Here is a 15,947-nt window from a genome sequence, read left to right as displayed (position 1 = left end):
CAGGAGGAAGAGGACAAGGGTGAAGAGCAGAAGGAGAGAGACCTGTCTCTGATGAGAATAGGGTTACACTCACTGACCATGTCAACAACCACAGGTTATCTATGAGAAAGGCTGGACTGAGAGTCCAACCCAACATGAGTAGTTTACAGGGGCTCCGTAATTCAAACCTTCAGAAATGAGAACAGGTATGAACCTTTTTGATCAGGTATGAACAGTTTAAAAAATGTGTGAAAGCAGTTGTAAAAAAAAAAAAACTGTAATACTCAGGTTTGCATTTATTCCTGGCTGTTTCTGATGGCTCATACCACCTCCTGAGGGAGACACATGCAAACACACAAGCACCTTTCAAACAACAGCATGTATATTAATATGTGGGATGTCACACATCCTCTCTCCTCCTGGTCCATTTCATCTGTCTGTTGCTTTTATAAAGGATGAGAGGAACTCATGTGATGGTGCGGTCCAACTTGGTCCTGTCAGTCATCTGTCGTCTTATTGAGAATCTGAGAACCAGTTACAATGTGTGTCCCAGCCTTTATTAACCAGCCGTAAACCAGCCATAGTTTCCCAGTGTCCAAGGAGACGTCCGACCAACAGTAGAAAACGCACAGATTTTCTGTTTACTGTGATATAAATCCTGATGTCTGAGAAGCTGGGATCATCAAATATTGATAATTGGCAATACATTTTCTTTATTGATTTGTGGTTGAAGTCTTTAAAGAAGATTTTTTTCAGATTTTCCTGCAAACAGACAAACTGAACCAAAAACAAACCTCCTTCAAAATAAAGTGTGGTACCTATTCAGCCCAGATCAGACACTCTGGGCCCATCTACACCTGTTGGTGCAAACATGTGATCTGTAGCTGGACTCACTGATTGTAGTTAGTAACTACATCAGTGCAAAATACTCTCATTTCATTTGACTTCACTGATTCTTTGAGTAGAGCATGTATCACAGACACATGGTCATGGGTCAATGCTGCAGCTGTAACCATGGTAACCTCTGGACAGGCATGGGTCTGCTGACTCAGCTGTTTCTGAGTCTGTCACTGAACACACAAGATATGTGCACACACATACACTCAGTTGGCAGTTTATTAGGTATACCATCTAATCCAACAGTCCTGCAAGTCATCCTCCTTCATGAAGGTTGGTGTTCCTAGTGTTCCTATTATTTTGTCCATCCCATTCAAATACTGTAAGTGAGGGTAGGCTAAATGAAAGAACATCTCTGTGTAACATAATACAGCTCAACAAGCAGCACCAACTACACCCTGCAAAATAAAATGTTCACATCTGCACCTGTTTGAAACAGTTTAACCTTCATGAAGGAGGATTAACTGCAGGCCTGTTGTGTTAGACTGTGTTCATTTTAGCTCGGTGTTCCTGATTGTCACCATCAGCTGCGTTTGGTGAAACAGTTTTCAAATCAACGGTACTAAATAAATTAAAATAAATACAGACAAAACATATGGCTTAAAAAAAACTACACAACCAGGACTAATCAATTGGCAGAGTGTGAGCCATCACTAATACAATCTATTAGCTTTGGTTCTGTTATTCACTCCTCCCCCCACATGGGGGCGGTAATCACCATTGTACCTATAAAACCTGCACTGGTTTACTGCAGACATATGGCAAATATGAAGGTGCAACAGTTGGGTGTAATGATTATTATATCCAGAATGTGATATTATATAATGACTCAAACCTGAAAGAGGATTAAATAAAGCATCAGTTAAATGATTTCATTGATTGAATTGATCATTTCCAACAGGTGGGTTCAGAGTGTTTTGGTCCAACAAATAGTATTTATGAAGCGGTAGTGTCGACTTCTTAGTCTGTCACAGCAACTGAACACAGGTGTTTACTTTAAGCTGCTTGAAGCTGTTCTGTCTTCCACAGGCTTGTATATACATTTCCATACAGTGTTGTAAAGGGACGCTAACAGTACAGTAAACACAAATACAGTGTTGAAACAGAATGTATTTAATTATCCAAAACATTACTGTTGTAACTGTAGTGCAGAGTTTGTACAAGAAAACAAAACTATATACCATGTATAGTCATTTGTGCTAAATCCATACACGTGTAAAAACTACATTAACAGCAGTTCCTCTGTAAACATGTGACCTCATCCTCCATGATTACAGTAACAAACAGAATGTATAACAGTATAAACTACACACGTTCTTTACAGTTGGATGTATTGTACAGTATACTAACCATCCATTCTCACAATGCAGTGCAGTAAATGGGTGGCTACAGTAAGACCTATAAATGTTTATGCAACACACTGTAGTAATACGTATTATACAGTAATGCTGAAGGAGCAGTTAGATAAACCTGATCACACCTGATCTCATCTGATCATACCAGGTGGATGCCCCTGTAAACAGACTCACGTTGGGGTGGACTCTCAGTCCAGCCTCTGTCATAGTTACAGTACATCACTCACATTTCATTGTTGTGTCTGAACATTTTTTACTCTGTATTTTCTTTTTCTAAAGTCAGTCAGATTTTTATCAAAACATCAAAACATTTGGAGTCTAAGTCTTGAAGCTCTGGTGAAAAGGTTTAATTCATTAGTGACAATGTTGAAGTGACCGACTGACTGACTGACTGACTGACTGACTGACTGACTGCATGTTTCGACACATGTTTACAAGGTTGGTTGTTTTAGAGGCTTTTGCACTGGTGATTTAGTGTTGGGAGAAATGATGAACTGCATTAAGAGTTGTGAGAATGATTTTACTTATGTGTGAATTGCATCAGAGCAATGGAGAAAAACTGTAAATGTGGGAAGTGTCTGCTGAGGGCAGTGACAGGTCAAAGAAACACCACTCATCTTCCACAGTTTGATTTCTATATGTCTGATGCTGCCCTGTGACCAGTGCGCCACCCAGAGGTTGAATCAAGTAATACGGTCTGATACATGATCACCAGTAGGTGGCAGTATATCAATTTCACTTGGTATGTTATTGATTTAAAAGCTGAGGGCATGTTCTTCTTTAAACCTTACTCGTTATTTCATGAACATAAAACATTTGTTAAACATTAAACAGTAATTGCAGCATTGAATGAATGAGTTAATACGTCATATGTAGATAAGTTCTCACTTCATTATTGTTACAGTGCACAAATGGGTGAGGGGCAGAGCTGGGGCTGGAATCATTTCCAAATATGTCAAATAAAATCTGTGAATACATTTGTAATTGATCATTTGATATTAAGATTTTGGCCACATTTTCGCAAACACTCTTCCCATTAATCGTCTCTGCTTATTCTTTAAGTCAACGCTCCACACCTTGGTCACACCCATTGACAGACATGGGGAAGTATTCTGCTTTGAGGTCGTGTGGCAGCGACACAGAAGGAATGGACTCCACTAAATATCAGATACCTGGAAAAACTGAGTCATCATTGCTACAGGATCCTGACAGGGACAAAAGAGTTTACAATAAAGTAATAAAGATGAAAGTAGATATTTATGTAAATCAGTCGAGTTGTTTTGCTGTTTGTATCTTTCCACACTGGTTTTACAAAAACAAACAGAGGAGAGTTTATCACTAAATAACCACATCTCAACTATTAGAGCTTCATTTGATCTGAACACAGATTCTTTAATGGACAGGATTCCTGACAGTGATGAAGCTTTTACTCTCCTCTTCATCACTGCAGCTCAGAACAACATGAAGAGAAATAAAAACTAAACCAACAATGATCCACACACTGTTCAATATTTCCATGATTATAAATGAACATTTCAGTCGTTCTGACTCATCAGACATCAACTACTTCTCTCTTTTCTTTCTCTCCTCTCTGCAGCAGAAACAGTCTGACATTAACTTTAACTGTTTGTTCAATGTTCATTACAGTTTGTTCATCATCAGACCAAAGAAGAAACTTAATGATAATTCATGCTCTCTTTGCACATTATCATTAGCCTGAATTTAATAATTAGAAATTATTTCTAGTTTCTAGTTATTTCTAATGTGTTTCTTTTTTATTCTAGTCATGTGATCACATTGTTTACATTTCCCCTTGGTGTTTGGTTTTTTTATGTTGCTGAGCTGTAAAAAGAATTTCCTCTTGTGATCTGAGCTGAACTGAACTTTTTTGTTTTAATGATCCAGAATGAGTTTTTCTCTACATTTGAAGGTTACTGGTAGAGACTCAATAAAGACATGGCCGTGCAGCAGTGTACTGTATCATGTGCCATTACTCAAGACTTCACACAGCAATCATGACACAAATTCACACAAACGTTTAATATTTTATATGACTCTGGATAAACAGGGACGTAACCTGAAACTACTCCTAGTGGAGGAGGTGAGGCAGTAATTCTAGTAGTTTTTATTCATTGTTCACTTATAACACTGTATATGTTGATATATTAGTTTTATTATCTGTGAAGCTCACATTTCTCTGTGTAGACCGGACATCCAGGCAACAGAGAGTCAGAAACTTAAACTCTTCTTCTTCACCCACAGTGGAAAAAGCATCAGCAGCACTGAGGTTATGTTACATAACAGTGTGTGACTGACTGTCATAGACTGGAACTAATTCCTTATTCAGCCAATGATTCTTCATCATATGATGAATGGGAGGTGATTCTGTCAGATTATACTGAGACAGACAATCAGTGTAAAGAAGAATGAGTCAGTGGATAAAGTCATTATTGGTGTTTCCAGGAGAGAGGTGATGTGTGACGAGATGTGTATCACATATCTAGTTTTACACTTTATATCACTGAGGAAAACAATCACTTCAACCATAGTAAATGAATCTAAATGTAGTTGATATGAACACATCAGTGGATACTGAAGTAGTACTACACTGGGGTTTCCTGGGATGATGCTCCAGTCACGTATCACCCACGCATCAGGCATGTGAGGATCCTCACGTAGGCCTAGAGCGGCACTGATGGTGGGTTGATTAAGCCCTCAGCTCTGCCTTACAGGCAAACATCCCTTCTGTTGTAGCTGGTAACAGAGATGATGAACCAACGTTAAGCACTCTGTTCAGTGTGAGGCCATTAACTCGTACAATAAATGCATTTCCTGTCCCATAACATGTTCAAAGCCCTACAGTCAGCTGTAGAGAGCACCTCAGACATCAAACTTATCATATCTGATTATCGTATCTCATGGGTACAAATGAGTTTTCCATAGTGTAACCTTATTGGTTTAAAGTGCCTCTCTTCTCTCAGTGCTTTTGTACTAGACTGTTTTAAAACCCCTGTGAGCTTAGAACAGCTGAGAACAGCTGACATCTCCTCTTCACTTAGTCAACACCTGGCTGCCTTGTCAGTGTTTAACAGCTCGTTAACTTGTCCTCATTTTACTGCATATTTTTATCTGTGATTTATCAGTTTATCAGCCATTTATCATCTTGAACTTGAACTCAAAGCTGTTAAATTTGTCATTGTTGTGGTATCTATCTGTTAATAACACTGATTTGCACACTATTTATTTTTGCATTACACTTCAACTATCTTTAGTTCAACTGCTTTCAGCACTATCTACAGGATTTAAACTTGAAACTGAAATGTCAAATGTTTTCAGTGACTACACTTTCCTTTGCTTTCTAGCCTGGCATCACCAGATCTGTTTGCATTAACAAACAGGTCTGGAACCTCCCTGTTTGTTTTGGGTTACCTCAACAGTCACAGACTAAAATGAGTTTGTTGTTAGCAATCAGAGTAACAAAATGTCTGCTCTTTACTTGCAGTCATTTGTTCTCATCTTAGAGAAAATATTCCATCCACTTTGTTTAACACTGCCGCAACAGTGGATTCAACAGACCTCTCCGCACCATCTTGGTTGTTAAGGATAATGCTCCTCTGTCAGTCATCGTATCAAACCCACCGCTTTTCAGGTAAATAGCTGTGATTGGTCGGACGTGTCTCAGGACAGATGGAAACCTGTCTGAGCAGGAGGTGCCTCCGTGACATCAAGAAGTTCAGAGTGAGCTGCTCAAACAGGTGTCATGAAGGAGGAAATTAGCTCTAGAGACCAAAACAGTTTTTGTACCAGGCTGTAAACATGTTTATTTCTGCTGTAAAGTTGGATATTTTAACATGGGAGTCTGTGGGGACTGACTCACTGTTGGAGCCAGACTCTAGTGGTAGTTCAGTGTTGGCTTCACGTTTCAGCTTCAGACTCATCTGTGAGAGTGAATAAACATGATCTCATTGATTGGTCTGGTTTCCAGACTAAAATACTCTCAGCTCTTTAACTGCACTTCACTTCCTTTCAGTGCTTCCACTTCTACTGACACTTTTAATCCATTAACTCATACTGCAATTAATATACATGCAAATAACTCACAGTTACAGACAGATTAAATTTGACGGAACTAGAAGACCTGCTCAGAGCTGTTTGGCAGGATTTTTCCCGGTTACCTGTAAGACAAGGAAGAGGGTAAATTTTACCCTCTTACCCCAGCATCATCGTCCAGCCCGTCAAAGCCCGACGACACAACCAGACATCCTCCTACTGAAGGAAACCTTGCGTCAGCCAGAGGAACGCTGCGTTCTGATTGGAGGACGCCCGCCGTGACCACGCCCCTCCGCCGCTGCCCTGTTCGTCCTTCTCTCCGTCTCCATCTCTGTTCTGTTACAACAGCAGCTTCCTGCATCTGTGTGCTTCTTTCTGTGACTGCGGAGCAACATCCTGGTGAGTTTCATTTACTGGTGAATCCGGAGTTTAAAACAGGAGCTGAGGAGAGGAAGCTTCACTCCTGTTCATCTCTTATAGAGTTTATTAGTCCAGCCTGTCACGTTACTTATTGTATCTATCCAGTATTTATGTTGCTGCTTTGATATTGATGTTATTATTGGAGTGAACAGACCTACTGTGCTCTAATGAAACTGAATCTGTTTGTCCTGAAGTTGCTCTGGGTGCTGGTGCTCGCTGGGAACTCCCAGTAGAACTCAAAGTCGTTCAGATGGCTTGACAAGGACGCGGAAGTGCAGCCGCTTTCTAGTAACGCGGATGTAACTGTATTATACTTTATTTCAAGTAGAAGCAGTTGTTGAAAAGTCAGTAACTTTCTCTAAAAGTCCATCAGTAAAACTGCGGACAGGAGCACTCCACAGGAAAGTGGTCAGAAGTAAGAAGTAAAGTCAGAAGTAAAGTAAAGTTACTCCTCGCGAGTCATGACGCATTATGTTAAAGCGGTGTGTGGATTCCTCCGCGCTGCTGCTGAAGGTGTACAGGACTTCTGTTTTTCACAACTCTGATGGTTTCCTCTGATTAAATGTCAAGAACCACGATGTGAAACTACTTCATTACAAGCCAAAGTCCTGACACTAAAACAACACTAATGTAAAAGTATCAAATATATAAAAGTATCATATATATATATATATATATGTACATTACATACAGTACATATTATATATGTATTACACACATATATATTAATGTTGTGGCTGATCAATGTATAGACACTTTGTTACAGGTAAACCACACAGCTGCAACATCTGTATTTCACTTTGTTTCATATCATACCTCTGTCTCTGTCTCTCTCTCTCTCTCTCTCTCTCTTTCCTGCTTGTGTCTACACTACTCTATCCAATAAAGTTGAAATGAAAAAAATGAAAGTTTAAAAGCAGTTACAAAGAGTTGTGTGGTCTCTCCTGACTTTTCCTTTTCAGATGTGGAATATATAGCGGAGACATCTCCTTCTGTGTCTGTCAGACCAATATATGGAGTTACTCAAGAATAAGTGTTTTCTCTCCTCTCTTGTCTCCATCACAGTCAATATGACTCATGCGTATCCCTTCCTGAGTGCTGAGCAGAAGAAGGAGCTCAGCGACATCGCTCAGAGGATCGTGGCGCCCGGGAAAGGCATCCTGGCAGCTGATGAATCCACAGGTACGGCAGACACACTGTGTGACCTGCAGAGAGGGAGGAGGTGCTGATGAATGGCCTGTAATAGGATCACACTCATCCTGCCAACCACCATGATCAACCACAGTCCAGTTCAGTAACTCAGTAGAAACAGAATATCTACAGCATCTGTGTGCTGGATGTGTAGAGCTGAAGATACTAGAATTCATTTTAATTTTAAGTGTTCTGCTAGAAATATAAAAGCACATACAAATGTATTCTGTCCTCCATTTTTGGACGCACTAACATGCACATCAGCAGGGCCGATATCATTGGATTAATTTAAATCATCAAAGATGTATAAAAGTATAAATCAGTATCGACACAGAAAGAAACACTTGCAGAAACGTAAAGTGTGAGTGACTCTGGCAGGTTCATTTTGACACTGTAAAATGTCCCACTCACTACACGTCAGGTGTCCTTATAGTGCAGCAAATAACTGTAATAATCTTTCAAATGTGGATACAAGAATCAAAATTGGCTTTTTATCCCCCTGAGACCATTCATTTGAACATTTTTCATTTCATTGAAATTTCTAAAGGGCAGCATTTTTCAAGATCGCCGCCATTTCCAGGATAGGGAAAACATATTTAACCACAGAGTTTTATCCATTGGACAGATTTCAATGAGTTTGCTATTGAATCCTACGTTTTTGATTATAAGGATTTCAAATTCACAATTCACAAATACCAGCCATCTTGGAAATGGTGGCCATCTTGAATTTTTGAGTTGCTAACGTGGAGGATCAAGTTTAATACTTGCATCCACATTTGAAAGATTTCTCCTGAAATATACAGTTATCTGCTGCACCATTATCAAACGTATTTCTTTAGGTCATGTGTTTATGAAAAAAAAGATTTTTGACCAATATATAGTTTTGTATTTTTCTAAACTCTCAAATATCTATATTAGTCATATTCTTGGGCTCAAAGGTTGGTAGAATAAACATTTGTTCATCAGTCGAGGACAAAATAACAGAAACACCAAAGAAAATGATAACACCACTTTAAGAACTCTGAACTGACAGTTTGAAGGTTTCACAATGTGTGTGTGTGTGTGTGTGTGTGTGTGTGTGTGTGTGTGTGTGTGTGTGTGTGTGTAGCCATGTCTGTGATCATTACAACATTTTGAGATGTAACATTTGATTGACACATCCTCCGCAGCTATGCAACACAAATGACTGCAGTGAGCTTTAATAATGTTAGTGTGTTGATGTGGATGAGAATTTTTGGACCTTTACAGTTTCACTCTAACAAAGATCCAGCCATGACACTAGTCTGAGTGTCTGAACCTGCACTTCCTCTAATGACCGCTAGGTAATCCATCCACAGAAATCAACATGTTTATTTCTGCTGGAAAGTTGGACATTTTAACATGGGAGTCTGTGGGGACTGACTCACTGTTGGAGCCAGACTCTAGTGGTCATTAGAGGAACTGCAGCTTTTGGTTCTTAAGTGTTGGGGTGCAGCTCTGGAGGTTGATGCTTGGTATCCATTCAGAAACTCCCAACTTCTCTGGCACAATATTTTAATTATTAATTTATGTGATGTGATTTTGATTTGATTTATTATTACTATTGTTATTGTTATTATTATTTTATTGTTAATTATTCCCAACCTGTTCTCAGGACCTCCCAAGGAGTTGCATGATTAATCTGAGAGCTTTCCAGATGATTAACAGGTAGAAGAGGAGAAGAACATTTTTCTCATGAAATACCGAAGAGGTTTACTTCTTTTTAAGTATTTAAAATAATGAGTCTCAGACTACAACGTCACTCTGTGGTTGAACTAATAAATAACCTGCAATTAGAAAAGTCAGAAGAAAACAGGAAAGATTTGGTGGAGGTATCTAGTCCCTACATCGTTTACGCCCCAAACACACCTAGACCTAGACACTTAGACCTGCCCTGGCTGGGAAATGCTCACGTCCTTTGAACTCAAGTTTCTAAAGTGGCGTTTCCATTTAAAGTCTTCTTCCCATGTCCTGTCTCCAGGCAGCATGGCCAAGCGCTTCCAGAGCATCAACGCAGAGAACACGGAGGAGAACAGGCGCCTTTACCGCCAGCTCCTCTTCACCGCCGACGAGCGGGTCAACCCCTGCATCGGCGGCGTCATCTTCTTCCACGAGACGCTCTACCAGAAGACGGACAACGGCAAGCTCTTCCCCCAGCTGGTCAAAGAGAAGGGCATGGTGGTGGGCATCAAGGTGGACAAGGGCGTGGTTCCCCTTGCCGGCACCAACGGAGAGACGACCACTCAAGGTACAGAGGTGGACAGAGGAAAGGGTATTGATTACTGATTGGATTTACTGTCATCAGGATGATAGTGGAGGATGCTGCATTTTCACAGTGGACACAGAAAAACAGAATCAACACGTTTTCAAGCTCAAAGCTGTTTGCTCATGGCTGACCCACAGTGATTTGGACCAATCACTGTTTTTTTTTAACCCATTATCTCAAGATAACAGCTTGTTTTCTCATTATAATTACTTACAATCAGAGATCAGATGCAGATGGAATCTTGTAGTGCGGTAAAGTGAAAATATCAGGATGACAAATTGATCAACATCAGAGAATATTTCAGTCAAGGGCAGAAATCACAACGTGTCTTTTCATACAAGATCATTTTCTCATCAGTCCTCCTCGTCAGCTAACAAGTTACCAAGGATTGTTGCTAAGGAGGAGTGTTACTGTGACTTAGTGTATGAGGTTCACTCAAAATCGCTTTCTCCTGATAATAAAACGAGCTTTGTTATCCTGACATGTCTTTATATCTTTATCATATCTTTATGAAGACGACAGGAATCTTCTCCTGATAAGCTAACTAGCTTTCAAAGCTCCTCAGACTGCGGTTTGTTGTTGTGTTTCCTCTTCTGCGCTCTCCTACTACGCCGTATGATGGACAGATGGTTCATCCAATCACCTGCCAGCAGATAATACCTGCTTAAAGCCTCAGTGTGAGAGGAGTAGTAGACCAGAAGCGCATTCACCTATTAATTGACAGCTGTTTTAAAGCTCCCAGCACCTGACTTTGGCCTTCTCTGATTGGTTAAAAGGGCAAATATCTCTGTACTGCTGCCAGGCTTTTCAGTTAGTCTGGATCACAGAAGCCTCTGATAGCACCTCTCCACACTCAGATATGTTTTGGATCATATTTCAACATAAAAAAATACTAGAAAACAGTTACATACTGCAGCTTTAATTAAAGGTTTTGCCCACAGGACAGGTGCATCCTGATTTGCTGATTTTTCCACAGCTTTCCAATAACATCATGTCGTTTTCTCTATAGTGAGACTGTAGGTGTCTCTTTGTGTTTAAGTAGGAAACATCTCTGTGACAGTGCTCCCCCAGCAGAGACCCCTCAGCCTCCTCTTCCTGCTTCCTGTCTCATAAATGTCCACAGCTTATCTCATGACTTACATCTGCTGTCTGTCTCTGTCTCTGTCTCTGTCTCTGTCAGGTCTGGACGGGCTCTATGAGCGCTGTGCTCAGTACAAGAAGGATGGTGCTGATTTTGCCAAGTGGCGCTGTGTGTTGAAGATCACCCCCACCACTCCCTCCCAGCTGGCCATCATTGAGAACGCCAACGTGTTGGCCCGCTACGCCAGCATCTGCCAGATGGTTAGACACACACACGCGCACACGCGCACACGCACGCACACACACACACACACACACACTCATATACAACTCGCATTCAGTCTGCTTCCTCAGTGCAGTGATGTAACACAAACAGCTGTTACAACACTCAGTGCACTGTTGGCCCATCTTCTTCTCTTCTAACTAACTGTCGGTACACAAGTCACAACCTCAGGAGAGGAAGTGCTCCTGTCTGTTGTCATGACGTTGGTCGCTGTGTTCTCTCCCACCCATCACTTAACGTTCTCCCTCACTGCCCCCCCCCCCCAGCATGGCATCGTGCCTATTGTGGAGCCTGAGATTCTCCCAGACGGTGACCATGACCTGCAGCGCTGCCAGTATGTGACCGAGAAGGTGAGTGAAGCTGATCCTGAGAATACGACAGAGAGGATACTAATGCGACTCTAACAAACAAATGCAGACGGTGTCGTCACCCTGATATTAGAAACAAATCTGTGCAGGAATTTGGTAAAAAAAAAAATTGTTGCACCATCTCATTCACCGCTGCCTGCACACTGCCTGCACACTGCCTGCACCTAGACATGTGAGAACTTGTGCATAGTTTCACTTTAATTTCTTAGTTGTTTTGAGGTACATGATAGTCGTATATCTGCTGCTGCATCGATGTCGATGTCGAAACAGCATTAAAACAGCTGTCAAAGCAGCATAAGAACATATGTGAAAAGAAAAACATTTGTCAGGAAGCTCTGGATGTTATTGTTTGGCATGAAAAGATAAGTTCAGTCAAGGGCAGAAAGGCAGCAAGACTGCCTAGACCTGCTTCACTAAAGAAACTCACCCAACAAGACTGTTCATTGTCCTCTTTCTGTGCAACAGTTTAGTATCAGAATCATTCTCTGCTGTTTTAGTTTAGATTCCATTCTTCAAAAATATCTTTTGGCCTGGGTTATACTCTCAACTACTGTCAGGATAAAATATTATTGAAATCACAATATGGCCAAGTGCAATATCCAAATTGCAAGAGACACCCAGCTGAAAAATCATATCTCCAGATGTTTGTCTGGTACAGAGAAAATCAAATGATGACCTTTACATCTGACATCATGACTCGTATCACAATTACAATAGGATTTTTTTTGCATATTGTTCAGCCCTGTATAATGGTACGTGTCCCGCTGCCTGTGTCATGCACATTTTGTACCTCAGCCGTTGACGTCACTGTACATCTTCTTCTCCTACTGTTGACACAACACTCAGGTCACGCTGCCCCTCACGTCACAGACCTCCACTTCAGAACAACATGATTAAGTCAGCTGTCTGCTTTTAGCCACACTGGCCGCTTGGGAATATACATAAATGCAATATCCTAGGTCCAGTAACACAACCATTTATGTGAATGAACCTTTAATCTCAGCCGTAGTTCCTGGAGGTTCAGTTCTTACACACAGTGACTTTACAAACCCACAGCAGTGCTCCTTCAGCGCAGCAGAGTCTTTGAGTGTCTATGAAGTGTCATTGAGACTAGATGAAGATAAGTGTCCCTCGCTCTCAGGTGCTGGCCGCTGTCTACAAGGCTCTGTCTGACCACCATGTCTATCTGGAGGGCACGCTGCTCAAACCCAACATGGTGACCGCTGGACACTCCTGCCCCAAAAAGTACAGGCCTCAAGAGATTGCCATGGCAACTGTCACTGCCCTGCGGCGCACCGTACCCCCGGCTGTGCCAGGTGAGATGGATGGGCATATATATATGTATATGTATATGTATATATATATATATATATATAAACACATATAAACACACACACACAGTTATAACAGGTACATGTTATTTCCACCTACAGGTGTGACCTTTCTGTCCGGTGGTCAGAGTGAAGAGGAGGCCACCCTCAACCTGAACGCTATCAACCAGTGTCCCCTGCACCGGCCCTGGGCCCTCACCTTCTCCTACGGCCGGGCCCTGCAGGCCTCAGCACTGAAGGCCTGGGGGGGCAAGAAGGAGAATGGCAAGGCCTGTCAGGAGGAGTACATCAAGAGAGCCCTGGTAAGGAGGGAGGAGGAGAGAGATGGACAGATGGTAGATGATGTTTACCAGAAAGGAAAAAGACACAGTATCCGGTGAAAGCAGGGAATAACATGAATGTGGAAACAGTGTCAGACCGCACAGGTCTGGTCAGGGTTACACAGAGTTACACAAGTGTTCATGTTACAGATCACAGCTCATTTTTGATCTTGAATTTTTTTTTCATATCTGGAGGGAAAACTGAACCGTGAACTACAGCAGGTGTAGCACGTAGCTATAGCTTTAGCTCTTTTATCATCTCAGTATTTCAGCCCAATAACAAAAGACCAGCTGCTACAAGAAGCTGGCTTTTACCTTGAACTCATTTGATTAATGTCACATTTATTTAGTTACATGCAGCACTAAAGCAAAGTGTTGACTGATATGATAAGAACCTTAAGGTTGCTGCTGCATATTTGCTTGATCTTATTAAAGGGCCCGGTGCGTCAGAACTACTTTAAATACCTTTTCACATTGTGTTAACTTAATAAATATTCCTTGTATAATCTTATATAATCTGATGTATAATCTTTATCTGCAAAGTAACTTCAGTATTTTCCTCTGAGCAGCAGAGTACAAGTATAAAGAAGCAGAAAATTGAAATACTTAAATACAAAAGTAGCTCATGTAAATGGTTTTTCAGTCCGTTATTCGGTTCCAATCTAGTTATATAAAATCATGACAATGTTGATGAACTTCCGACAAATATAATGAAAACCTGAGCTCAGCTTGTCTTCGTGTTTGTCCACAGAACAACAGCCAGGCAGCTGTGGGGAAGTACGTGTCCTCTGGAGACAAGGGAGCGGCGGCTCAGGAGTCTCTGTTTGTGGCAGACCACGCCTACTGAGGTCAGCACAGCGGCCCGACCTCAGCGCCCCAGCTGCAACCACCCCCGCCCCGATCCCCCACCCCTCAGCGCACTTCATCCGCATTCCACTGTCACTCCACTGCTTCCTGTCACAGCAACAGGCAGCAGTCTCCTGAGTCACATATGTTAATCAACATGATTCCTAACGAGTTCCTGATAAAGAAACATTATGATTTGAAAAAGATCCAAGTGTAATAAATGCTCCAGGTGTGTCCTACCTTTGAGTTTGACTTGTAAGGTCAGTGTTACTGTACTGAACCAGTGTGTTGTCACTTTATTTTGTGTTTGTGCACTTAAACCCCAGAGAAAGAGCAGCTTCATGTCACATCGACACGTCTCTGACATTGTCTTAATACTTCATGTGCCTTCATCTGTCACCTGAACCAGCCGCTGGAGAGAGACTTTGTAGAGCATGTTATGATGCATGGACAGTATTCACTCAACATTTATTTAAACCTTGAATCTCTTAAAATAGAATAATTCAAACAGCAGAACACAGTTAAAAACTAGTGTGCTTTTCCAAAATTCACTGTTTCTGTACAAATGTCCAGTTTCTTGTCATAGCTGACACGTGTGCTAATGTGAAAGTTATTGATCCAAGCTGCCCTCCCAATACTGTGTCTGTTCAGAGTGGTACTGTACATCATTTCCTCAATCTCTCTGGCTCAATATTTACTCTTGTTTATATTTAGTCTTGTTTGAATTCAGGACTGATTTCAAATCAAAAAAGTATTAAGAGTGTAAACACTGGAAAGAATTTCAAATTAAAAGATTCCACTTATAATTTTGTTCTGTGTTGTTTTGATCAGTTTGTGTATATTTATTGATTTCATTGACTTCCTCTGAATGCCTTACATCTCATCTTTGTCCTTAACGGGGTTGTTGGTGACGCCATGTAAGGTTGAAGACCCAGAGCACAGGTTCAACTAATTCTGCATTTACAAGGATTTTAAAACCAACTTGGTGCTAAGTTGGATCAGGGGCCAACTCTCTGGGAGCCTTTTACTGTGTCTCCCAGTCTCAGGTGACTGAATAATTCAAGTCACATCGGCCAACATTATTAAAGCAATATTCTCTGTAAAGCTGCCATAGAATAGCAGTGGGGTGTTGAAGCATTCAGAAAGTTTTCAGACCCCTTCACTTGTTCACTTTTTGTTGTTACATTTTTTTCCCTCATCAATCTCCACATGATAAAACACCATCATGACAAAGTGAACACAGAACTTTAGAGAATTTTGCTAATGTATTCAAAAGAAGAAAGTGAAATATCAGACTGACATAAGTATTTGGACACTTTCCTTGAAGCAGCTTGGTCAGTGAGTACAGACTCTAGTCTTCTTGGGTCTGACATCAGTCTTTGAACATCTGGATTTGTGGATTTGCTCCTTTCTTCTCTGCAGATCTCACACTCTGTCAGGTTGGTGGACAGATGTTTTCAGGTCTCTCCAGATGCTGGATTGGTTTCCGGTCAGGACTTTGTCTGGTCAGCTGGGGGACATTCACAGATTTGTCTCTAAGCCT

At 41.2% G+C, this 15,947-nt stretch overlaps 1 protein-coding gene across 1 annotated transcript; it reads left to right on the top strand.

Annotated features, from left to right (window-relative positions):
• Window positions 1-6,537: 6,537 nt before the first annotated feature.
• On the top strand, window positions 6,538-15,210 carry LOC130184877 (fructose-bisphosphate aldolase A-like). Its single transcript, XM_056400971.1, has 8 exons — window positions 6,538-6,680; window positions 7,767-7,883; window positions 9,892-10,158; window positions 11,357-11,517; window positions 11,806-11,889; window positions 13,049-13,223; window positions 13,341-13,540; window positions 14,310-15,210. The coding sequence occupies exons 2-8, from the start codon at window positions 7,772-7,774 to the stop codon at window positions 14,403-14,405; spliced, it is 1,095 nt and encodes a 364-aa protein (XP_056256946.1). The 5' UTR covers window positions 6,538-6,680; window positions 7,767-7,771; the 3' UTR covers window positions 14,406-15,210.
• The last annotated feature ends 737 nt before the right edge of the window (window positions 15,211-15,947 follow it).

The sequence above is a fragment of the Seriola aureovittata genome, chromosome 17, assembly GCF_021018895.1.
Source record: "Seriola aureovittata isolate HTS-2021-v1 ecotype China chromosome 17, ASM2101889v1, whole genome shotgun sequence".
Lineage (NCBI taxonomy): Eukaryota > Metazoa > Chordata > Actinopteri > Carangiformes > Carangidae > Seriola > Seriola aureovittata.
Note: the sequence above shows the minus strand (reverse complement) of the source record. Positions and strands in the feature narration are given on the sequence as shown.